The sequence below is a fragment of the Colossoma macropomum genome, unplaced genomic scaffold (assembly GCF_904425465.1).
Source record: "Colossoma macropomum unplaced genomic scaffold, Colossoma_macropomum, whole genome shotgun sequence".
Classification (NCBI taxonomy): Eukaryota; Metazoa; Chordata; class Actinopteri; order Characiformes; family Serrasalmidae; genus Colossoma; species Colossoma macropomum.
The window spans coordinates 19,278,493-19,302,057 of NW_023494798.1; the positions used below are offsets into that span (position 1 = coordinate 19,278,493).

At 38.2% G+C, this 23,565-nt stretch overlaps 1 protein-coding gene across 2 annotated transcripts in view; it reads right to left on the reverse strand.

Annotated features, from left to right (window-relative positions):
- srgap1a (SLIT-ROBO Rho GTPase activating protein 1a) overlaps positions 1 to 23,565 on the reverse strand; it is a 128,383-nt gene that overhangs the window by 17,068 nt on the left and 87,750 nt on the right. For both annotated transcript variants that reach the window (XM_036585302.1, XM_036585301.1), the window contains exons 14-18: positions 22,145 to 22,222; positions 21,339 to 21,473; positions 13,860 to 13,965; positions 9,912 to 10,136; positions 7,672 to 7,751 (exon numbers count right to left, since the gene is read on the reverse strand). In XM_036585302.1, coding sequence (XP_036441195.1) covers positions 7,672 to 7,751; positions 9,912 to 10,136; positions 13,860 to 13,965; positions 21,339 to 21,473; positions 22,145 to 22,222 — 624 coding nt within the window. The remainder of the gene's footprint in view (positions 1 to 7,671; positions 7,752 to 9,911; positions 10,137 to 13,859; positions 13,966 to 21,338; positions 21,474 to 22,144; positions 22,223 to 23,565) is intronic.

Consider the following 23,565-nt stretch of genomic DNA (forward strand, 5'->3'; position numbering starts at 1 on the left):
AAGACATAATGCAGTGGAGCTGAAGCACAGAATGTTCCAGAAGACCTGCTGTGCGGTGCATGTAGTCCAGGGTTTCCAGTCTTTAATTTGTGCTTTTACTGACATGAAAAACAATTAGGACTGTTCTGCACTGATATATATATAACTAGAAGAAAGGGCTTTGGAAAGGGCTAAAAGAAACATACTGACATACATAAAAATAATACTTATTGCATTCATTTTATTTGTGTTTACTGATTCTCAGAATTACTTGCATTGAAAATTAGGATTTCTGACAGCAATTACATATAGTAGTTTAGTCACTTCATCCCACACTGAAAATATGAGAAGAAACCCAACCGTTAATTGAAGTAAATGTAGCCTATGAAAACAAAAACCTGTGCAGAGGATTTTCACTCACTTATCAGCATAAGACCCCATTTTTTCAAACTCACTGACATTTACTGTCACCCACCCATGCAGGATCATGAAGAGGACCACTATATTTTCAGTGCATAGTTCACTGGCTATTTTTAAGTGTTTTTACCAAGAAATATTTTACATTTTTTTTAACAGCAGACTAGTAGATCTGTAAAGTCATATTTTAATGAACATTTTTATGACCCTTTTTACAGATTCATGAATAAGATGAAACTTGCTCATAAGACTGCAGATATTTATCTTTGGGCCAGATGAGATCAAGGCAAAACATAAGAAGATAGGACACCAAGCATGCAAGCAACTGATTATCTTAACCATAACATAACTTGGCTACTTTATTCACGGATTATATTTATAGCAGGAGATTAACAATCTAATTCCTATAGAATAATTTTAATAGAAATAAAAGATCGGAATAAAGTATTCAGAGCTAAAAAGCCCATGACACGGTGCTATCTACCAACAAGACATAATTAGTCGTCCCTGTCCCACCGCACTCACCACTGGCTTCTGACTACCACACACAGCCATATGGGCTTCCTGGTGACCTAGAGGAGAGCTAATGACTCGTGTTATGTAGTCCAACTAAAGACAAACGGCGCTGACTTTTTTCCCAGCTGACATGCACATAGAGCTTTAAACAGGCCATGCACTGTGTGCAGTTACTGTGAATCAATGTCAAAGACTACTGAACTCTGACCCAGGGGCATATTATCAGCAAACAGAGCATGGATGTATTGACAATAGTGGAAAAAACAGGTGGGTAAAGTTGAGTATTGGGTCTGTACACTGGCAGCTGTATTGTATTGCTCACGCTGGTAATAAGTGGTAAACACGTTCTTTTTTTTAACTTTTACACAATACACTTACTACACTAAAATATAAATATACTTGTATATTATCTTTTACAGTAAGTGTGTCAAGTTCCACTTTGCACATCTGCACCTGTTTCATCTGTAATATAACTCATATTCTACCAATAGTGTAAAAACCCTATATACGTAGTTTTCATGGTGTGAACATATATATTGTATAAATATATTTACTCTGTGGCTGTGTCTTTGCATATTTTGTGTCAGTTGTTTACTGTTTGTATTCTGTATTGTCCAATTATGAATGCACCAATTCAACCACGACAAAGACTTGTACATGCAAGGGTACCTGGCCAATGAAGTGATTTTGAAAAACCACTAATCTCTACACTGTCTAAGTCATGAGCTGAGACTCTGTAACACATTTCCTAGAGATACCAAGTTCTGGGACATTTTCTCTTCTGATGCTGATTCTAACACCTGAATTTGGGATATCGGCTGATGTCAAATACCAATCTGATTTTTCGATCTTCATTGAAGAGTTCATTACAAAATATGATACACCTATTTGAAGAAATAAAAGTAATTAAGGATTTATAAAATGAGGCACACTGGACAAGTATTTTATATTCAATCATGTTTTTCTAATTTATTTTAGGGCTTTGAAGTATAACTGATCATTGTACACATCTTAACTATCAGATCATTATATCAAAATCAACCAAATATCTGAGTTTTTTCCCTACGTTAAATTGATATAAATGTAGGAGTCTGGCATAGTTACTTGCTGATGAAGCTGGTGTAAAGCACAAGAAAAATGCTCTGCTAGACAGGGCTTTTATTGTGACATGCTATCATGCTTTGTTACAGGTGGCTTTTATTTTACACACACGGCACTTAACATTTCCAGCGAAACATGTCCTTAAACAAACAAGCCTACATGTAACGTGACCTTTCACAATTATTAGCTGTATGTAGAGCAGTCAGTTCTAATAACAAAACCACCAAGTGAGAATTTGATGTGCATCATGTTTTGGAGTGAGACTTCAATTTTGAGCAACTTCATCTAAGAATCAGTATCAGCAGTGGATCAGTCATGCCTGGTCGGTACCTGGTCCTTTTAAATACTGATACTGATTCAGTGTGTGGGATAGGTGCCTCATTAATATGCTATTTTCCTCTGTTTGTTATATAACATGTGAAGCTCTGTAAAATGTGCTTTAAAATAAAACCAACTTATTTAAAACAAAAATGTACAGGTTGGTCCTCCTGTTTCGCATGTAGACATACAACATTCATTTTTGTCTTTCCCCTACATGTGCCCATTCTCCTCACTCTCACCTTCACACTCAGATGCTGAGATTTTTTTTTTTCCTTTCTCAAGTGTGTTTTGCTCTCTAATAGCCCTCTTTGTACATTCCACTTCACCCATATGAGCAAATGGCTCTGACTGCACTGCAGGGGTTCGCATCTCTTAAAATGGACTGCAGTCCTGTTCAAACAGCAAAATACACAGAGAATGACTAGCACACAGTTACTCAACTTGTCTCAGACATACTGAGCAAAGCACATACAGACTAACTAGCTCTCTCAGGACCAAGACAAATGCATGGAGGCAGAGAAGCTCACACACTTTCAGGATCTGAGGTGCTGGTCTACCGCCAATCATAACTGCTTGACAGGGTAAAGTTTCCAGAATGACTACGACCATGGAGTGAAAAACTCAGACACTCTCTCAAGGCGGATGATTAGCGGCCAGTAATTCGACCCGAGCGTCTTATTATGAAAGGCAGGCATAATTGAGAGAGAACCTAAGGGAGTTCTGTGTTGAGGCAAAGCAGTCATGGGTTCAACCAGCAATGAGTACCCCTTTGAGTGTGTGCTGGCAGAACCCGCCCCCAAAACACCCCACTAGGACAGAAATATTTGGAGTAAAACGATGGCAGCTGAGATTTCAGACTTGTGGAGCTTAGTGATGAATGGGGACCTGTAAATGATAGCCTACATCTGTGGTGGCTGATGGAAAATCTGGCATACATGCAGCTAATCAGGTATATGTGTGGGTTCTGATGGCTAGATGAATAAATATATTTGATTCATGAGGTCTGAATGGATGAATAACTGCATATGATTCATGGAGTCTGAATGGGTAGCAAGAAGAACAGGCCAAACTAATCTTCTGCATGTAGAAATGCTGAATATGGAGCTGATGATGACCGATGGTTGTAAATGACAGGCTTGTACGGTGTGCCATCAGAACAAATCAGGGGCAAATAAGCTTTGGGTTCTGTTTCAGCTGCTATGGAAATGAGATCTGTCTTTTTGACAGTGTTTGGAGAAGCACTAATTAGGCAGATGATTAGGGCGGAGCTTTGGGAATGGACACTGGTGCCTTGCATGGATGACGTTTAGCACAGCATATGTGAACTCTCCACAATTTCCACATAATGTAGCCTACAGTTTTATGCAAAAGTTTGAACACCCTCAGTCAATTTACATGTCTTAGATAACACATCCTTTACAGGGAACAAACTTAAATACAACATTTTTATGCACATTTTAGTGCACAATGTTAACATATTGGAAAAAAATATAAAAATAAAGAATATGCCATAACTTTTGCACAAGCCGCATTTTATCTTTTAATTGTTCCCAATATGTTAAATTCAGCAAATGTACAGTAACTGTGTATTAAAATGTGCAGAGGTGTGTTCTCTGTAGAGTATGTGTTATCCTGCTTTGACTTAGAAAATGAACAAAACATGTATTTTGACCAGGGGTGCCCAAACTTTTGCACTTTACAAATTTTTAAATATGTTTTTGAAACCTTAATGTGGCTTTTAATTTCAGGTTTTTAGGTCTCTCATTCAAAGAGACAGAAGCCTTGTCCTGTTTGACTGGAAATAATTTTCCAGGAACACTGCTAAGACGTCCGCTGAGTGGACGAGACTTTCCAATAAGGACTCTGAATTAGCACAGGCTGTCAATCAAGAGGTGGTCATGAATATGCAATAGGTTGAGGGTCACACCCACAAAGTGCAATGGAAAGAGTTGACAAAGAAAATGCAAAGTATAAAAGACTCGTTTTAATGTCCTTCCTGGGAAAATGAAAGGTAACTGAAATGTATGAAACAGTTTGGTGAATTCTTTGACAGAAAAAGAAAAGCTACTGTGCTGGGTCTGAATGTCACAATAACAGATGTTAGGAATGTTCTTCTTCTGTAACGTTACCATTTTAGAGATACATGGTTTTCTTATAACAGTGAAAATTTGCTGAAATGGTTAACTGTCCAGGCTTCCTTTTGGAAAGCTCTGTCATGCATTAGTGCGGCAGTCTGGAAAATTCAGTCACCCTCTTGAACTCATTATAAAATCATGATTTAAACAATCTAACCATGATCATATATGATCTGTCTGAGAAGCCTTAAAGAAAAACAGTGCAGAAGATGACTTCCTTCTGTTCACATAAATGAGAATATGAGCAGTTCAGCTGTTGAGTAAAGGACAAGAAACATGACTGTTTCCAGTAGGATTATGTGTAGCTTACTGCTCTGACTGATTTTTCCTCTCTGTTCCTTTGATGAGCTACACTGAGGACAGATCCAGATGTTCACCATGACTGGAACCCTCAGCTTGTTTTACACATTCAGTATATCTCCAGAAAATACTGTTTGCATGCAGCACCTTGCCTGGCACACTGGTTTGTTTTTGCGTTTGATGAAACTTTTAGCCCAAGTTCTTTTGTAGGTTTCGTAGACTTGAAGGCCTCACACAAAGTTAGAGCTGTGTAAAGAAAGGTTGTGGGGAGATTCAATTAAATGAGGCAATATCAAACTAATTCCTTGATGAAGACTGACACGGACTGCAAATAAAGATGTCCCAATATGATCTCAAAGATCAGGATCAGAACCAATCCATTCATATTTTAACAGACTGAATCAATATTAACACACTATAAAAGCGTTTGTTCAAAAATGTAGGATAAAAAAAAACAAACATATCTGCGCACACTACACGCATACTAAAAATGTGACTGTAGGATTTTAAAGTATCTGGTGTATCTTACCTACATTGATTTGTTTACTTCAAACTGAAGAGGACATGTGCTAAAATGTTTTGTACCTATTTTCCCCCCTGTGGTCCACTTATGACATTTGTCTGATTATATGCACTAAAAACAGTCACAGTTCTTTACATGACCATTTCCCATCTCTCTTTATCCCTTAGAATTGAACAGGCTGTTTTTGATAGTATGACTAACACTTGTAACTGACCAGTCCAGGCTGAAATACTCCTCATAACTTCAGCGTGTTATATGTTAACATGCTCGATACTGGTATTATATATCAAAAACAATCAATTTGAAAGATCTCTTTTTTGCGGCTGAATTTCTATATATGCTCCGTACGGCTTAGGGAACCAATGGTATGTTTTGGAAACACAATACTTACATAAGACAGTAAACTCTTAAAATAAAGGGAAATGTTGCTTTTACATGATAAGGACCCTTAAACTGTATTGTGTAGTGCTGCCATACTATCTACAAAGACATAAATATCAGATTAGACTATTAAATGATTCTGATGCAGACGGGGCATGTTTGGGACATTCCTAATGGCAACACAATAGAGTCTGCTCAAGTAGAAAAAAAGATTACTGGCACAAATTTTGAGCTTTAGTAAGGACACAGCAGGCCAGAGCAAGTTTCCCTGTTTCTCGAGACCCGTGTTTCTCTCCTCCCAGAGGATTAGAATATGAAAGGAGGACCAAAGCTGGCCCAAGTTTCCTGCCCCTACTGCCAGGTCATTTCATTACGAGCCCTGAAAAGCAGAATTAGCTACAGAGGACAGTACATTTAACCTTCAATACTCAAAGTATCCAGACTCAACCAAGAGTTCAAAATCAAAATAGTACTGGCCTCTACTTTTGCTGATGCTTAAATTCAATATATTGTTGTCAATTCCCAGCACAGGAGGCAGGCATTAGCATAAACCCAGATATGTAGGTCGGCTCAATTACACCCGTGAGCGTTCACACTTTAACACAGAGTTCCAGAGGAGAGCTGAAGTTACTCAGGTGGTTTCCAGTCCATGATCACAGCAGCATGCTCTCAGAATCTTAATAAAGTACAACAGCTCAAAGGAGCTTTTCAGAGATTTTTGGGCCCAAGTTGAACGTGAACATGAATAATAGTGAAGCTCTCTTGCTGACTGGAGTAGAAACATGCTGGATTATAGTGAGGGGAGGAGGAAATTCTACTTCAGACTTGACATAGACTTGATCCAGTCAACACAAATGTTGAGAAATGTGAGGGGTTTATGATACTGGACAACCACATTAGTGCAGCATGCTGCCTGAACTCCCAATCAAGCAACAGAAGCTGTGGTAAACTATAAAGACTACTTTCATCAAATAGACTTCTATAGACTTCTCTTTCTAATTCATATTCTTTGCAATAGTTTACCGTTTATATCAAGTGCTTGTCATAGCAATTGTTGTGGTTTTATTTAACAAGAACTTACAGTGTAGACATACTGTACTTACTTGTTTATCGTAATTTCTTGTCGTGTCTTGAGAAAAGGGTTACCACTTTCATTTATGAGGCCTCTTATTATTATAATTAGGATTGTCATGACCATGAACATTCAGTTGACAATTAACTGAAATATAAATAAGTGCAACGAACAAATGATTTGTCTTTTCATTGTCCTTAACTATTAAAGCGCAAGCCTAAAGCCAAGACAAGCTGATTAGCCATCTTGCTCCCTAGCTGTTCTTAAGGGGTAGGCAATATTTACCGCTATTGTGATAAATTATGTCACATTACATCACAATACGCTTTTCCTAGCATATCACGGATATTGACAGTACTTCAAGAACTGTATAACTCATTATAAGGCAAGCATAATTAGTCCTGTTTAATTGGAACACTGCAGTATGTGAAACACTGAATAACAATCACTGTACTCATAGTTTTTGATAGTAATCGTAAATGTGGTCACAAGGGCTTTTTGGTTGGTTCTAACTTGTCAAACCTCAGACAAACTAAATATTGCGATACATATGTGCATTGTAAAAATGTCATGATGTATCATAATGTTATATTTTTGCCATATCGCCCACGCTTAGCTCCCAACTAAAGACAGAAATAGCTGGAGATCAAACAAACATTTCTCACTGCTGTCCTCTAAAAGTGTAACACCAGTCACAAGTTATTGTTTCGCAAGACCCATAATGAGTCTACGTAAATGTATTCTGCTTTCTTATATGACTTGACTCTACAGGTTTATAGGTTTTAATATAAACTTGTAGAGTACTAGAATCATATTGGGCTCACTGTAAACATCTATCAAGCAAAATGTCTTTAATATTACTGAAAACCATGATTCCAACCTTCTGAATGTTAATGCAGGTGATTAGAAATTCAAAAGACACTTACCATCCTCACTGGTGTGGGTCTCTGCTCCCCCGTCCTGGTCCACCTCTTCCAGCACTCCATGCTCACTGTAGGGACTCTCACTGTGGAGAAGACAGTAGCATAGGGGTAAGACTCATTGTACAAAATAAATAAATAAATTAATTAATTAAATAAAACAAATCCCACATGACGGCAAAAATATCACCTAAATCACAAACACAAGTCACCTTGTGAAACCAGCTCAACAGTTGCTAAAACTATTCAAACAGACCAAGATTACAGTAAAGACACTTGAGATTGAGGGAAGAATAAAAGGTCACCAACTGATCATTCGTCTAGTATTTTATCTGGTATATGTTTTCCACTCAGTAAAGATACAGTTGTCGGAGTGTCCGTGCTGCTTAAAGCAGGCTGTCATTTGTATTCTGGAGGGTGATTGGGATGCCGTCAGAGACACAGTGTGGGCACAAACACTGGCACTAATGCCCCTCACATCCAAACAGATTACCACTGACACACGCATACAACACTTCCAACTAAACACTACCAGCCACACAGCATCTCATCACAGAAAAGATCACAACTCTGAACCAAGACTCTGCATGTCCACACACGTGACAGAAAGAGAGAGAGTGTTTTTTTATTGTGAATTGCAATTCTTTGGAGAGAGAGGGATAGAGAGGGGGACAGAGAGGGGACAGAGAGGGCGATAGAGAGGGCGATAGAGAGTGACAGAGAGGAGGGGGAAGAAAAGACAGAGAGAGAAAGAGAAATGGAAAGCTAAAGGAAAAAGAAAAGAAAGAAAGAAAGAAAGAAAAAGAAAAAGAAAGAGAAAAAAAGAAAGAAATAACGAAAAAAGAAAGAGAAAAAAAGGAAAACGTAATGAACAGAGGAATAGGGAGAGAGAAAGGGATAAGCGAGGGAGGGAGGGAGGGAAAGAGAGAGAGAGAGAGAATGAAAGAGAAATAGGAAAGGCAGAGAGAGTGTGAGAGTGAGTTAGTGTATGGAGGAGCAGGTGATTTGCTACAGCTGGAAGCTACAGCTAGATGAGGTGGAGTGTTTTCTTTAAGATGACAAAATGATACACTTCTCTCATCTCTCACACACACACACACACACACACACACACACACACACACACACACACACACACACACACACACACACACACACAGCTGTATAAGTTGGCAGAAGATCTTCATTCTTCTCCTCTGCTCCTCCTTAAGAAGCACACAGAGGAATTACCTTCCCTTTGTTGGCGAGCTTTCCTCACTTTAATGACTGTAATCTTCATGATCATCTGGGTCTGTCTCACCTAGTTCAGCAAGACATTTAACCATTCACAACAAGAGAGTCCTGTCCTGTCAAGAACTCTTACTACAGACACCTCATCATTTCATCTAATTACCCACACACTGACTCCAGAGCCAGCACAGACCCTGCTGGGCCTCTAGCCCTCAAACATATACACACCTGGCCTTCAAAATGTAGCCCTAATGAAGGCCTCTGGCTTAGGACCTCAGAAACCAGGAAATATGTTCAACATCTGTTGAACGTCTAAAAGCTGGACTTAGGATTACAATTCATGCACATTCAAGCTATAATTACTGTATAACACATAGATGGCTGTCAAAAAGCAACCTAAAGATGAACCCAGGCTGGCCTCTTTCATATGTACTATGAAATAATATAATCGAATAATCATTTTTTTCCACCATAACTCTGTTACCGGATTAAAGGACACTGTTGGCTTTTTCTGTGTTAAATCTTACTCTGTGTTGAGCTGCTAGTGAGCCATGAGGGGTGAAAGGAGAGGAGTGAGAACCGCCTGCCATAAAAACAATTTCTACACTTACACAATTTGCAATCACACTTCTCCACAAAGACGGCAGTGTCGAGATAAGACAGACAGAAAAACTGCAACAGCTTTTAAATCACAATAAGAGCACTTTTATAACTGTTGACTCACCTGCACACCTATACTGGAAAAAATATGCTATAACAGGAAAATTCTGGAGTTTCTTCTTTAAAATATTTAAAGCCATACAACAAAATTATCAAGGTACTGGGCTCACAGTCAGATCCTTTAGCTTTCCAAGCCCAGAACACATTTTCAGTCAGACCTAAGAAAGTAATGACCCAAGCCCCACCTCCTGGCAACTCTGTGCTCTAATCTCCTCTCACTTGTCCAGACAGAGCAGTGCCAACATCACCAAGTACCCACCCAGGACGAGTCTCATCTCTTAATACATTTCTCTCACCAGTAGTCTCCTCCTGCCATGCATTTCTCATACACGGGACCATCCAGCTCCTTGGCATCAGGGAAGATGGTCTCGTGGTGGATGATGATGGTCTTGATGACCTCGTTGACATGAGCCTGGCACGACACCTGGTCCTGGATGTCTGGGGTGGGCATGAGGGTGGGGCCAAAACAGATGGCCAAGTTGTAGGGGTCCATCATGTTCTCGTCGCTGTACTGGGACAGGCTGCAGGCACACAGCAAGAAGCACAATGATGCACACATACTAAAGCCACAGAGAGAGAGTCCTGCATGAGTCATCAGATCACAGGCATATGTGCATAGCTGCTATGAAAGAATAATACTAATCAACAAGAATAAATGGTTTTCCTTCGTTTATACACACAGTAATGAAATGCAGTGTGAGTGCGTGTTGCACTAGAGTGCTGGTACACAAGGAGACGCCATCACTGTGTTTCATGCACAATTACAGTTTTCATGATTAATTATAGCAACCATGAGCTTTGGTGTGAAAGATGACAGTGTCTCTTTTAAAACTTGATGTGCCTTGTTGGTGCTTTTTTTGGGGGACAGCTTTGTCGCCCAACTCTGGCACAAATGGAAACTCTCCCAGATATTCTGCATATAACTCTAATAAACACATACAAACAATTTAAAAAATGATATTTGACATTCATTTGTGACAATATATCAAGTTTTCAAAACTGCTCATCATCCCAATGTTGTAAAAATGAACAAAAACAGAGACATTTAGGCATCAAGGGGGCTGCCTCTACTGTTTTTAGTGTACTTTTGTCCATTTTTATACAACCCCATTTCCAAAAAAGTTGGGACACTGTGTAGAATGTAAATAAAAATAGGCAATGATGTGCAAATCATGTAAACCATATTTTTAAAGGAAAATCCTACAAAGACAACATCAAATGTTGAAACTGAAAAATTGTATTGTTTATATATATAATTGCTTCTTTGCATTTTAGAGTTTTAACATGCATTTGTGGATACAGCGACAAACTGTGTTCACAGACTGAGCCCATGCAGTGATTTCCACTACAGAATCATGTCTGTTTTTAATGCAGTGTTGTCTGAGGACCCAAAGATCACAGCCAGCAAATACTGTTTTTTGGCCTTGTCCCTTGCCTACAGAGTTTTCTCCAGGTTCTCTGAATCTTTTAATAATATTATTTATAAACAAAAGTTCTTTGCTATTTTACATTGAGAAATGTTATTCTTGATTTTTGATTGTGCAGTCTTTTACAGAGTGGTGAACTCCTCCCCATCTTTACTTCTGAAAGACTCAGCCTCTCTTTTTTATACCCAATCATGTTAATGACCTGTTGCCAATTAACCACCAGGTGTTTTTTTTAGCATTACACATCTTTACCCAACTTTTTTGGAGCGTGTTGTTGGCATCAAATTCAAAATGGGCATATATTTTTCAAAAAACAATACAATTTCTCAGTTTCAACATTTGTTGTCTTTGTACTGTTTTCAATAAAATATAGGGTTTAAATTATTTGCACATCATTGCATTTTGTTTTTATTTACATTTTACAGCATCCCAACTTTTTTGGAAATGGGATTAGATAAATAGTGTCATACAGAGTCAGAAACCACAAATGCAAGTCTATCTGAGATTACTTAACATTTCTAAGTAGTCTGAGGCAATCGTGAGATGATTAAGTATGCAGTTTAAACAATGCTGATTGGGGATTCTAATAAGCTTCTAGTCTTAGCTACAGTTTACTCATAGATCCAGTGTAAAACTAAAGAAGCAAACTTCAGATACTAAATACATCTTGGCTGATCAACTATACTTGGGTAAATTTGATTTTTCACCAAAGTAATTCTTTATTGACCAAGTATGATAATAAAAGCAGCACGTTTTTTCTTTCGCTCCTGTTGTGTTGCATTAAGTCTGGCCAAGTCATGCTTTCAAAAACAGCCCTTTTCATCTGGCCATCTTAAAATTCATAAAAACTAAAGTGTTAGAGGTGGTCTCCCCTGGCTGAGCCACATCAAAGACACTGGCTCACTAAACATATCAATTTGTTTGTGTGAATAACTGATTTAACTGTACTCATATGGAACAGACACATGTGGCTCAGTGAAAGCTGGTTATGACTGCAGAAACCTGGCAAATTACATCAGTATTTCACAGTGAGCGCCTCTCTTCCTTGCTCATCAGCCGGACTGACTGAGGATAAACAGAGACGCTGTGGGTGCATGAACAGAACAGTTAGATACAGGGCTTCCAGGGCTTGTTTTCTCTCCACCTCAGTGAACCATTAATGTGAGCAGCACAGCTGGAGCCTCTGATGCTGCTGGATGTCATTGTTTCATACCCTGTAGTTTACATTTGGGTGTTGCTATGAGTGTCTTTGTGATCCAGGTCAGTGAGTGGAAATATCTCTGATCCTAATGATCATTCTGAAAAAACTATACATTTTTATGTAGCACTTTCTGCGGTAGTTTCTGTACAGTGCAATGCAGATGTCATTTCATATGTTATGTACGAATGTTTATACAACAAGCTGCCAGTGTATCAGGTACTTTAGGTGCACTTTGTAAGTATACGATTACTGATTTCTTGCTTCCTAGCTATTGGAAACTCCCAACAGATGAGAAACACCGCTAGATTTTAAATAAACACTGCTCACCAGTGCTGACCTCTAGGAGTGGTACAAATAAATAAATAAATAAAATAATAAAATTTGTACACAGTTCATGAAATTACACAAAGCCTACAACAACAAACACACATACCTCCACCCATGCAGGCCCACAGCACAACACTGCTTGCAGAATTATCAGGCATACTGAACAACCCACAAAGCTACAAACTATCACCTCTTGGCAACAAGAAGTTTCATTGCCAGAGGCACAAATGAGTGACAGATGAGTGAATGATGAGGTGACTAACACAAATTGCACATGGAAAAGGTGAGCTATAGTCTCTAACTGTAAACCTACAAAGTGAAATGAAAAGGTAGGTGCATCTAAAACAGTGGCCAGTAAGGGCACCGGGGCGATTTTAGGTGCAAACAGGACGCATCCTGCCTCCATGTTATGCATGAAACTGGTGTGCAAGCCTAAACTTGCAGTTTATGTGGCATGTACATGGAAAAACACAAGACGCATTTCTCTCTCTTATGCATTTACATTTGAGAGAGGAACACGCAAAAAACATTGCCTAAAAAATAGGTGGAGAAATTAGACTTGCAGCTGATTCTGCTCAAATTTACTGAAGTTTGGGCAGCTAGCAGTGGCCAGTTTTGCTTGGAATTAAAACTAGCATAAATTAGCTGTACTGTCTCAAAGGTGTGTTATTGGAAGACTTCTTTTAACAGTGGAAGCAGAGGCCAAGAACACACGCTTAAAAACATTTGCCACTATCCCAGCTCTCAGGGCCAGATTTATGTATCTGAGAAGGCACTGTGCAAACTGTGCCTTAATGCGATTGCATTATACTCTCATGTCATGTCAATCCATATCACTCCATGTCAATTCCAAAATGTCATTTTTGAACTGAAACAGAATTATACATTTGTAGAATATTTTGGGGGGAAAAGCTCCATTTATTAACACGGCTCTCTTCCTCACTGAACTTGCTCTTTCACTTTAGTAATAAGCTTGTTGACAGCTCCACTTTTTCACTGTGCCTTTTAAACTCTGCACCTCACAAGCATGCAGAATTGGTAGGTGGCCCTATACGCAGGTTGTGTCATTAGCTACAGGCTTAATAAATCAAATATTAAATGTCAGAGGCATTATGAGTGTGTGCTGTGGGTGGATCAAGTCACGTTTTGCGCTGTGGCTGCACATGTAAATATATGTGGCCCAGAGCATTAAAAACCCCAGCAATGCTGCTGTTGTGTAGCTAATAAACTGGTAACTCTGTGTATGTGTCCTGTATGGAGTGAGGTAATGTATGTATGTTCAGACTTACTGGTTGAGGAATGCAAAGAGGTAGCGCATGACGATGAGAACAGATCTGGGAACTGTCAGGAGGATCTTACGAATGTACAGCGCTCTCTCATACAGGTTATCTATTCCTGAGAGAGAGAGAGAGAGAGAGAGAGAGAGAGAGAGAGAGAGAGAGAAGGAGAGAGAGAAGTGCAGTGAGAACAGGTCATGCACAACACAATCTATGCAAACTCTTTGAGCTGAAGAGTTGAGAAAAAGAACAAGCCTAAAATCCCAGTTAAGAAGTCAAGTTTGAGCCTTTAGAGAAGTTGGAACCTGCGATCAACCCTGACTCATAAGCGTGAGCTTTGGGTTTTAGTTCCACACAGCGTGGCGTGACACTTAAAAGCAGAGCCTGTGGCAGCTCTTTACATTTTTAATCTGGAGGCCTCGTGTGGAGGTGTTACATGAGTCATCAGCTTTGATATGTCAGCGCATACCTACCTTATACACTAATGATGCTAATAATAACACAGTAACTTATGCAAGGAACCTACAGGTATGACACAGAAAAAAAAATGAATAATGACAATGGATGTCAGGTAAAGATGTAACAATATAAATGTATTCTGATGTATTGCAGTGCATCAAACTGTATCACAACATATAGTGTGCATCAAACTGTATCACCATATATTGTAGTGTCCCATTGTATCATGACTACTTGTGGCTAGTATGTTACTTTGGAACTAACATTTTAAGCTTGTAGCTCGTATTACATCGGAACATTTTAAAGCACATCTTTCATTTGAAACACTGAACTTTTACGGTGTTGAAATAGAAACTGAAAATACAAACATTTAAGCTAAAGTTTTGGAGATGTGGAGACCTCTCTGCTGGAAATGTGTAACTGCACAGAACATGTGGAAGAACAACATTGTGATTCAGACCTCTTCCCTGAGTGTATGAATCTAATGACTGAAGCACTAAAAGAGTATTTTATTTAACTCAAAACCTGGTAAACGATATGTCCTTCAAGGATGCAAGTGAATTATCTGCTATTGTCCTCACATCTTCATCACTACGACCTTCCTTTTGATGTGACTGCTCTGACTTTTTAATAATTCAAGCTTTACAGAAGCACACACACACTATTTTTGGCATGTTTTTTTCCCCGTAATGATACTTTATTCAATTTAGAGACTCAGTCCATTCCTGGGCGTATTTTGCTTTACTATATTTAAGCTCACAGTAAATCCATTTCTGACTGTAGTATGTGTTGCATGTCTAAGGAATCTGCAGAATCTAAACTAGACGTAGGTATCATTTACACAACAATGGGATGCAGAATAACCAAAAAAAACAACAAAAAAAACAAACAAAAAAAACATTATTTCAAATTATTTTAAAATATGAACAGAGTGACACAAAACATAAGTGCAAATAGGTCTTATGAAATTCTGAAAAGAAAAAACATGCATGCTTTTTCCAGGTAACAATGTAAATATATTGACATGGTCTTCACAGGTGCTTTTTATATAGACCTATAGGGGGAACTAGAAGCTCTGTTCTTCCCTCTGCAGTCTGTTTGCAGGATATTCTGCAAGATTAGGCATTTAGAAAAAAAGGTTATAACACTTTGTTTTTCTCATTGGCAACCAGAACTAAAGCGATGAAATGATGCAGTGAAATGCTAGATTTCTGCAAGTAAATGCTGAACAAATCAAAACCCAGTGAAAATGTATATAATTTAAACGAGCCTAGGAGGCCTAGTTTTGCTTGGACCACTGAAAGTTAGCCACAAGTTGAAGAGAAATCACTCAGCACTCGTCTTTTCCGCTGAAGTATCAAGAATCTACTACATTTTACCCAATCTCTCTCTCGACAAACAATCGACTTTTGGCAATCATTTTAATAAAACTTGCACAGCGGGCTTGCCGGCACCCCACAAGAATTCTAATGGTTGATAATAACATAAGGGATGCAAAAAAAAAATCTTTTCAGGTTTTAAGTAGTGCAGGAAAATCTGGATGAATCAACTTTCATTTTCATTTTTACTGTGAGACACAATACACTGCTTGTGAGTCAGATAAGAGTTTTGGTTAGTTACACTACAGTCCAGTTCTTTAAGGAAAAAAAAAGATCTATTTCTTGTTATTGTTCTACTCAATGTTACTCACACACTATTCACTACTGTCACTGAAATCTGTCAAGAACTCTGATTACAGAAGTCAGCTAGCTATTTAAGCATTTAAGCACTGCCTTCTCAATAGAAAAGAAAGCAATGATACTGTCTGTGAAAAGTGAGGTAAAAGGACAGAGTCACACTCTGAGTCTGCCCCGTCATGGTGACATTCACAGATGATTATTCAGTCTCGTCCTTGTGCTAAAATGTGTCAGCCATGGCACTTAGCCACGCTGCTGCATATCTAATACCACTTCTCCATCTGAATGTGCCCCACTCACTGATGGCCACCACTCTGGCTATAAATAACGTGTCTGCTTGTTCATAATCAGCCACAGATTTGTGACTGGGATTTATGCCACAGTAATCACAAACTGGACAGGGCGCAGCAGACTAAAGCAGTATTTAAATGCCTTACCATAGTATTCAGCTTGTGTTTATTGTGTTGTAAATCCACACTTTATTTGCAATTCCAGTATTTGAATTCTAATCAATGTGGTCTAAATGTCTGAGTTTCACTGTGATACTGAGTGAAACAGAATCAGAGCGGTATTGGTTATCACACTTGTGGAATACTATTCTTACACTTGGCTGACACCCCCCAGTTCAGCAAGGCTGTACTCTCCCTACTTCAGACACTCTCCAACAAACACCATAACAAACACGTTTGACTCCTAGAGACAAAGCTGAGTCTTTTCTGGCAAAAATGGTTTCTTTTTTGGCACAGTATGAATACAATTGATCAGTCCAGTTGTAGAAGTTGTTACAAGATTAGCAAAGTTTTACAGAACACTGTCAAAAATCACATTCAACCTGCTGAGAAATGGTCAGGTGAATTTTGTCAAAACACATACATTTAAAGTGTTTTAATCATTTCAAATGATAATTATTGTGTATGGGGGTGAAAGGTCACAATGTTAGAATAGATTGAGTATCCTTTTTTATGCTGTTGCTTTTTTATGCTTTTTTTTGCTGTTGTTGCTGTCTGCCTAGTTTCTAAGTCTATACTGACTATACTGCAGTGGTCCCCCAGCTCTGCCACCCCAACATTATGCATATTATTGTGCTTTCCCTCATCAAGTCCATCTTATTCAGTTCACTGACCAATCAGCAAGCTGCTCCTATGCTGGTTCAGATCTGTTAAGAGTAAGAAAAACACAAAAATGTGTGGAGAGCTGCTGCTATAGTGCCTGTCCTAAGTGAATAATTTACATATTTTGACAAATATATTCAGATAATTCCTATCTACCTCAAAAAAAAGGAACAATGAATTCAGCTCATTGATGCTGCATGTCAGCCCAATATTACTGCTTAATATTCCAGACTGAAATGCAGTCATTCATGCCTTCATGCAGAGTACAGACATGTTTTCCTCTGAACACAGGATGTTTGTACAGACGCAGTATAACAGTCAGTCTTATTATCTCATGATTCTGCCAATCAGCACTACACAAATGCTCTTTTTGAGGAAGGTGATTAATAAATTAAGCCATTCACTGGTATTAATTCTAATTCGACCACCGGCTCCCAAACCTCCTCTATGGCTTTAATAAAGCTGATTAATACAGCAGGCAATGAGGCGAGGCCGGGAGCTTAATGAACTTCATTTCTTAAGACAGCTCAGAGTTGAACTCTGGCAACCACAATATGTACAAATCTATGAAAGAGATTAACTTCTTTATTTAAAAGGTCCATATCTATCATTTTTCTTGCTTTTCATCCACTTATGTTTGAGTGGTTTCATGGAACAAAAACAGTCATAATTCATTCTTGCATGACCATTTTCTAACATTGTTTGATCTCTTAGGATTAAACAGGGTGTTTTTGGTGCTGTGTCTTTAAGACTGATTTATGTGAATGACCTCTGTTCTGATTGGCTGCTCTGTATTGTGGCTCATTCAAAAAAAGCAGTCTGGGATAAAACATGTCTAAATGGGTGGGGCTAGACTGCCATGTACTGAATAAATATATTTGAAAATGCGCTGATTTTCGTGACCTCACTAAACAATGAATTCAGAACAGGCTGTTTTGGGGCTTAAATTCCATATATAGACAGTATGGACTGAGATGTGACAAGTATGTTTTATCTGAAATAATTTCTTTTAAAAATGCAGGGAGAAGTCCGTGATATGGGCCCTTTAACACATGCTTCCAAAGTTTATTTCTTCATTTGTCATCTCTGCCCATTGCAGTGGCTTTGTGGTGTCAAGCTGCCAGATTAAAAGCAGCTAGAGGTGCAGCTTTCTGATCCAATCCTATTTGATGGCCCTGAAAAAACATTTAGCAATTACCAGACACAAAAACCCAAGCGCTGCTAAACTTCCATCCCAGCGCACCCGCACACAAACAGACTGATGGGATCTGTACTCATCCATATCTGCCCTAGCAGATCCTTTCATCCGCTGATAGCAGCTTAAAATAGCCATGTCATTGTAAAAAAACAAGCTCCTCTCTGTGCCGACTGACGCTTGAGCTTTTGGGAATTCGCCATGCCACGTTATTTTGTCTTACACAAGTACCTAACTGGCCTTCCAAAGCTGCTCCCCAGCCAGCCAGGAGAAACTATATAAAGATGCTGCACATGCCTGGCATTACTCAGATTTCAGGGACAGACAAGATATACTACAGAGGTTTATCTCTGCCACAGGACTGAGACAACTCTGACTACATATATTTAGAGTGGAGAGAGCAGGGCTTTTAAATGAAAGAGATATAAGCTTCATGTGCATGCATTCATGCAAGAAGTTTTAGAGAATCAGAGACATAGTTCTCTAAAATATACAGAAAATATGTTTGTTCACTTTAAACTAGGTTTTTATTATTCAGTTATTAATTGTAATACATTTTAATCAGTTACTACTACAAATGTGTGAAATGTTAATAACAATATAGAAAGAAAACATCTGTCATACTGTAACTGTAAAAATTAAATATTTTATGGTTTTATTACAAGTAATTCTGAACTTTTTTTCATAACATTTTCACACAATGTTAAGGGCTGCTGACTTTTTCCGTTACAAATTTGTGACAAGAGAGAAAAGATGTAGTTCTGAGTGGAGTTAAAAACTGAAAGACTGAGTGAACATTATCTTTAATGCCAATTAATTTGGTCTAAAATGGTCATACATCTCAACAATCCACTGAAGAGAATGAAGATGAGTGTGTGTGAGGGAGGAGTGTGTGGTATGCAGCGGACTGGGTTCAGGCACACACTCTGAGAGCAGTGTGAAGAGCGGGCAGGAGAGCGGAATGTAAACAGCAGGGAATCCCGATCAGTCACACTGACTGACCAGCTGACACACCCGGTCTTTGTTACAGAACACGTGCTGTGCCTGTAACACTCACACACAGATTTGTTTTTATATAATGTCACAATGTGTGGTCATGTATATGCCCATATGTATTATATACAGTACTGTACAAAAGGTTTAGGCACCTGAGAAACATTTTAACATTTATTTGTTCAGAAAAGCTCTAGTATAACAATGACACTGTTAAATTTAACATGTTATTATCATGCCAGTGCTATAAATGATTAAAGCATTTTTTAGTATGACCCTTCAAACCATCCACAGCCCCAGCCTGAAGCACAGCTGCTTACACACAAACATATATACATCTATCTATCTATCTATCTATATATATCTATATCTATCTATCTATATCTATCTATCTATATCTATCTATCTATCTCTCTCTCTCTCTCTCTATATATATATATATATATATATATATATAAATCTTGGTAATAAGTGCTTGTACTAGTAAGAACTGTATTTGTCCAAGTATACATCTGAAGTTTCTCCAAAGTGATAGAAAGTTTTTTTGGACTATTTCTATTGGCCCATTCATCATAAAAAATGAAAATTTAAAGTTTATTTACATCTAAGAATGTAAGGCAACCGTACTTTACATTGTGTCAACATTTTATGCCAAACAGATTAATATGAATAAAAAAGTTTCAAAATGCTTGGAATAAACTCTCATTACATGTACATACATTAAATTTTGGAATATTTTTCCTTCCATAATAAGAATTTTGAGCCCAACTTTAAACCTTACTTCAACTATAACCTCAGTAACTGAAAAGAAATCAGAAAATTGGTTTTAAACAAATGAAACATGTAGCTTTTGTTTAAAATCACTTTATGAAGTCAGGATAACTCACTGAAGATTATCTCTGTTTTTCTCTGGTTTGGTTTTTTCAGAATCAGAACATTTTGTCTTGAAAATGTACAAAAATACATGCACGCAGTTCCTCATGCAAACATTTCTCCCTCTCACGCACATACACATTCGCCTCTCTCCCTCTTGTCCAGTAAAGTCCAATTCCGCCACAACACAGTTTCCATTACACTAAGTAATGGCCAAATCAATAAGTACACAGTAAAGCCTCTCTGATCACGCTGATGTATAGCAATTACTATGTCCTTTTAAACACGCAACTCAACAATGTACTATTCACTCCAGCACAAAGCTGAGCTGACGCTGGGATGTGTCATGGCATGGCTTGACACACTGCTGTATAGAGCAGTTTGTGTGAAGCAGCCAGTGTTAAAGGAAAGCTTCAGAACTTACACTGAAGAAAACCACTGTTACTGCTCTAGTGAAGAGCTAATGACGGCCTGCTCTTTATCTACTGTGAGCCTTCAGTGTGAGAACACAAGCACAGCACAAAGAATGTTGACCTCCAGAGGGAATGAATGAAAGTCTTTAGTAATGATGACTATGTTAGCACATACACATACCATAAACGAAGCAGACTGGATAAATAAGGACCACAAAAATCATCCTAAAAATTTAAAATCATTATTTTCAAATGAAGGTCAACACACTGCCACTGATGATTGACGCTGACGTACGTTGTACTATGTTGTGTGTTGTGTCTGGTGTGTGGTGGTAATTTTACGAGGGGGCAATATGGCAAAAAGTTTACGTTACTTAAAGACATTTTAATGATATGAAATGTATCAAATATTTCATTCTTTTGAGATTGCAAACAGCAAAAACAAAAAAAGGCTATGAAAAGCTGAGTACAAGGATAAACTGTTTAAGAAAATAAACAGTTGGCAAAAAATGATATCAGCACATTATAAATTTGTAAATTAAGTAAATGCGGTTATTATATACTGGCTGTTTATTGGCTCCTTATATGTGGTTTAAATATTTTCATATGATATATACAGCTATTCATTGTTCTAAAAGAACAATGTATTTTGATATAATTTATCATACTGTTATATTGCCCATCCCTACTTAATTCACAAACACACATACAGTTCTGCAGCCATGTCTATAGGTGAAAGGTTGGTCTACAGGTCAAAGGCATTTACTTACTGACACAAGAGATGAGCTCATTAAATCTCTCCTTTGGAAAGAGGGGATTCTCCAGACCCCGGAAGTACAGCTTGAGAACCCCCGCCACTGAGTTAATGTCATGGTTATTCTCGTCATCTGTCAGAGGGTCGTTACCTGGGAGACACAACATGGTTTAGTATAATATACTCAGCACTCACTGTTTATATTTAATCTAAGCAGATGTGCTGTACTGCCTAACCACAGGAGGTGCTTCCATCAACAAGTGCATAATGCTAAGGCTTAATGCAATTTCCTATCTGTCTTAAGTAATAAATGACAATATGGAAACAATGCACTGGCATCATATCAAACCTTGTATCTCCAATTTTTTTCTTTCTTTTTTTTACATTAAAAAAAAAAAAACACCACCTTTTATTGTGCCAATGTTTCATGACAAATGGATCAATATGAAAAGAAATGGTCCAACAGTGCTCAGAGTAAAATCCTGTTACACTGACTTGTATCACAGTTTAGAGCAATTTTCCCTTCTGCTGAAAAGTTACCAAATTGGACACACAAGGCTTTGTTACAAGGGCAGCAGTATTTATACATGCATAAATCTGTCACATTAAAGCACAAAATAATCACAGTGATGGCAGAGAAAGCAGGAAATATTACTGTAGGCTGAGCAGTTATTGTAAGCTTCACTCATAGTATGCACTCTGCGTGTGAGTCAAGGCTGATAAGAGCCAGTACACTTATATAACACAATCATTACTATGTTAGAAAATGTTAGCGCTCTGAGAGCTGTGAGCTCGACACCGTGACAACACTTTACCACTCACCTCTCTCGAACGAGTTCTTAATATCATTGACTTCAACTTGAGAGCCTGACACGCGGAATATGCCTTGATGCTGAAGGCCTGTGGGGAGAGGGGGAGAGAGGGGGAGAGAGGGGGAGAGAGAGAGAGAGAGAGAGAGAGAGAGAGAGAGAGAGAGAGAGAGAGAGAGAGAGAGAGAGGGAGGGAGGGAGGGAGGGATGGAAGAAAAGTGAAAACTCAATGCCACACGCAGTCTAGTCCAGATGTCCATTCAGACTGGCTGAAAAGACGAGCCAGCTCAGAGGCAGAAGCGTGAAATGCAAACTGAAAAGGCCAGTCATCTGCTTTAGAAAAGCTCCCTTTCTCTAATCAAAGATAATTAATGAGGGAGAGAGAGGCTGCAATCAACTTCAACAAAAGTGTCCTAGAGCCTGGATTAGCTTTTAATAAGAAGCATAGTCAAGGGTCGGCACAGATTAATTAGAAACATCATCTCCTCCGTCTCTGCTGTACGACGGCCACACACAGAGATATAACTTATTATAGCACCGTCCTCAACAGACAAGACTGATGTGTTCATCTTATTTAAAGATGGTACGATATCACTTTTTTTTCTGGTCCCGATATTGAAACGTTGAGTAACGGCTAAGGGCCCCAAATTCTTGTATTATATTTTCCCCCTTGGTGTCCACTTAAAACATTTGTGTCCTTTAATATACCAAATATGATCATTATTTTTATAAATTACATTAATTACATTTTATTAAATTCCAACTTCTCTTTTTCCTTTAGAATTAAACGGTGCCTACTGTGCTTTTAAACCTGATATGTAAATGACCTCTATTCTGATTGGCTGTCATTCAAAAAGCACTCAGAGCTGAAACACTTAACAACTTTAGTATGAATGGGCGTGGCAAAACTGCTGTAGGTTGAGTAGGTGTAAATGTGCAAATGGGTTTGTTCTTGTGACACACAGAAATAATGAATTCAAAACGGACGGTTTTTGCATCTCAGTTACCATATATGAACCATATGAACTGGAAAGTAATGATACATTTTGAAACTTTAATAATGTTTTCATATTTCAACTCTTCATTTCAAAAAAGCAAGAGAAATTCAGTTTCCACGATATGGTCCCAACTTACGTTAAATGTTAAGAAATTTTTTTCCTCCTGCTGTAGTTTTTGTCTGGACATGCATAGCCATCTAAATGTTATACTCTAAAAACTGTAAAGACTTTAATTCAGGTAAACTCTTTCACATATGAAAAAAATACCAGAACTATCACTAACACTGCAAAAAAAGTGTCCAAAGGCAATGGGCCTCATTCACCAACATCTTCCTGAGTTTTTTCTTAAATTTGTTCTTGAGAAAGCTCCTAAGAAAAAGTCTACGTCAGATTCATGATGTGTTCTTAAACTGCAGAACATTTCTTCTTAAGAATG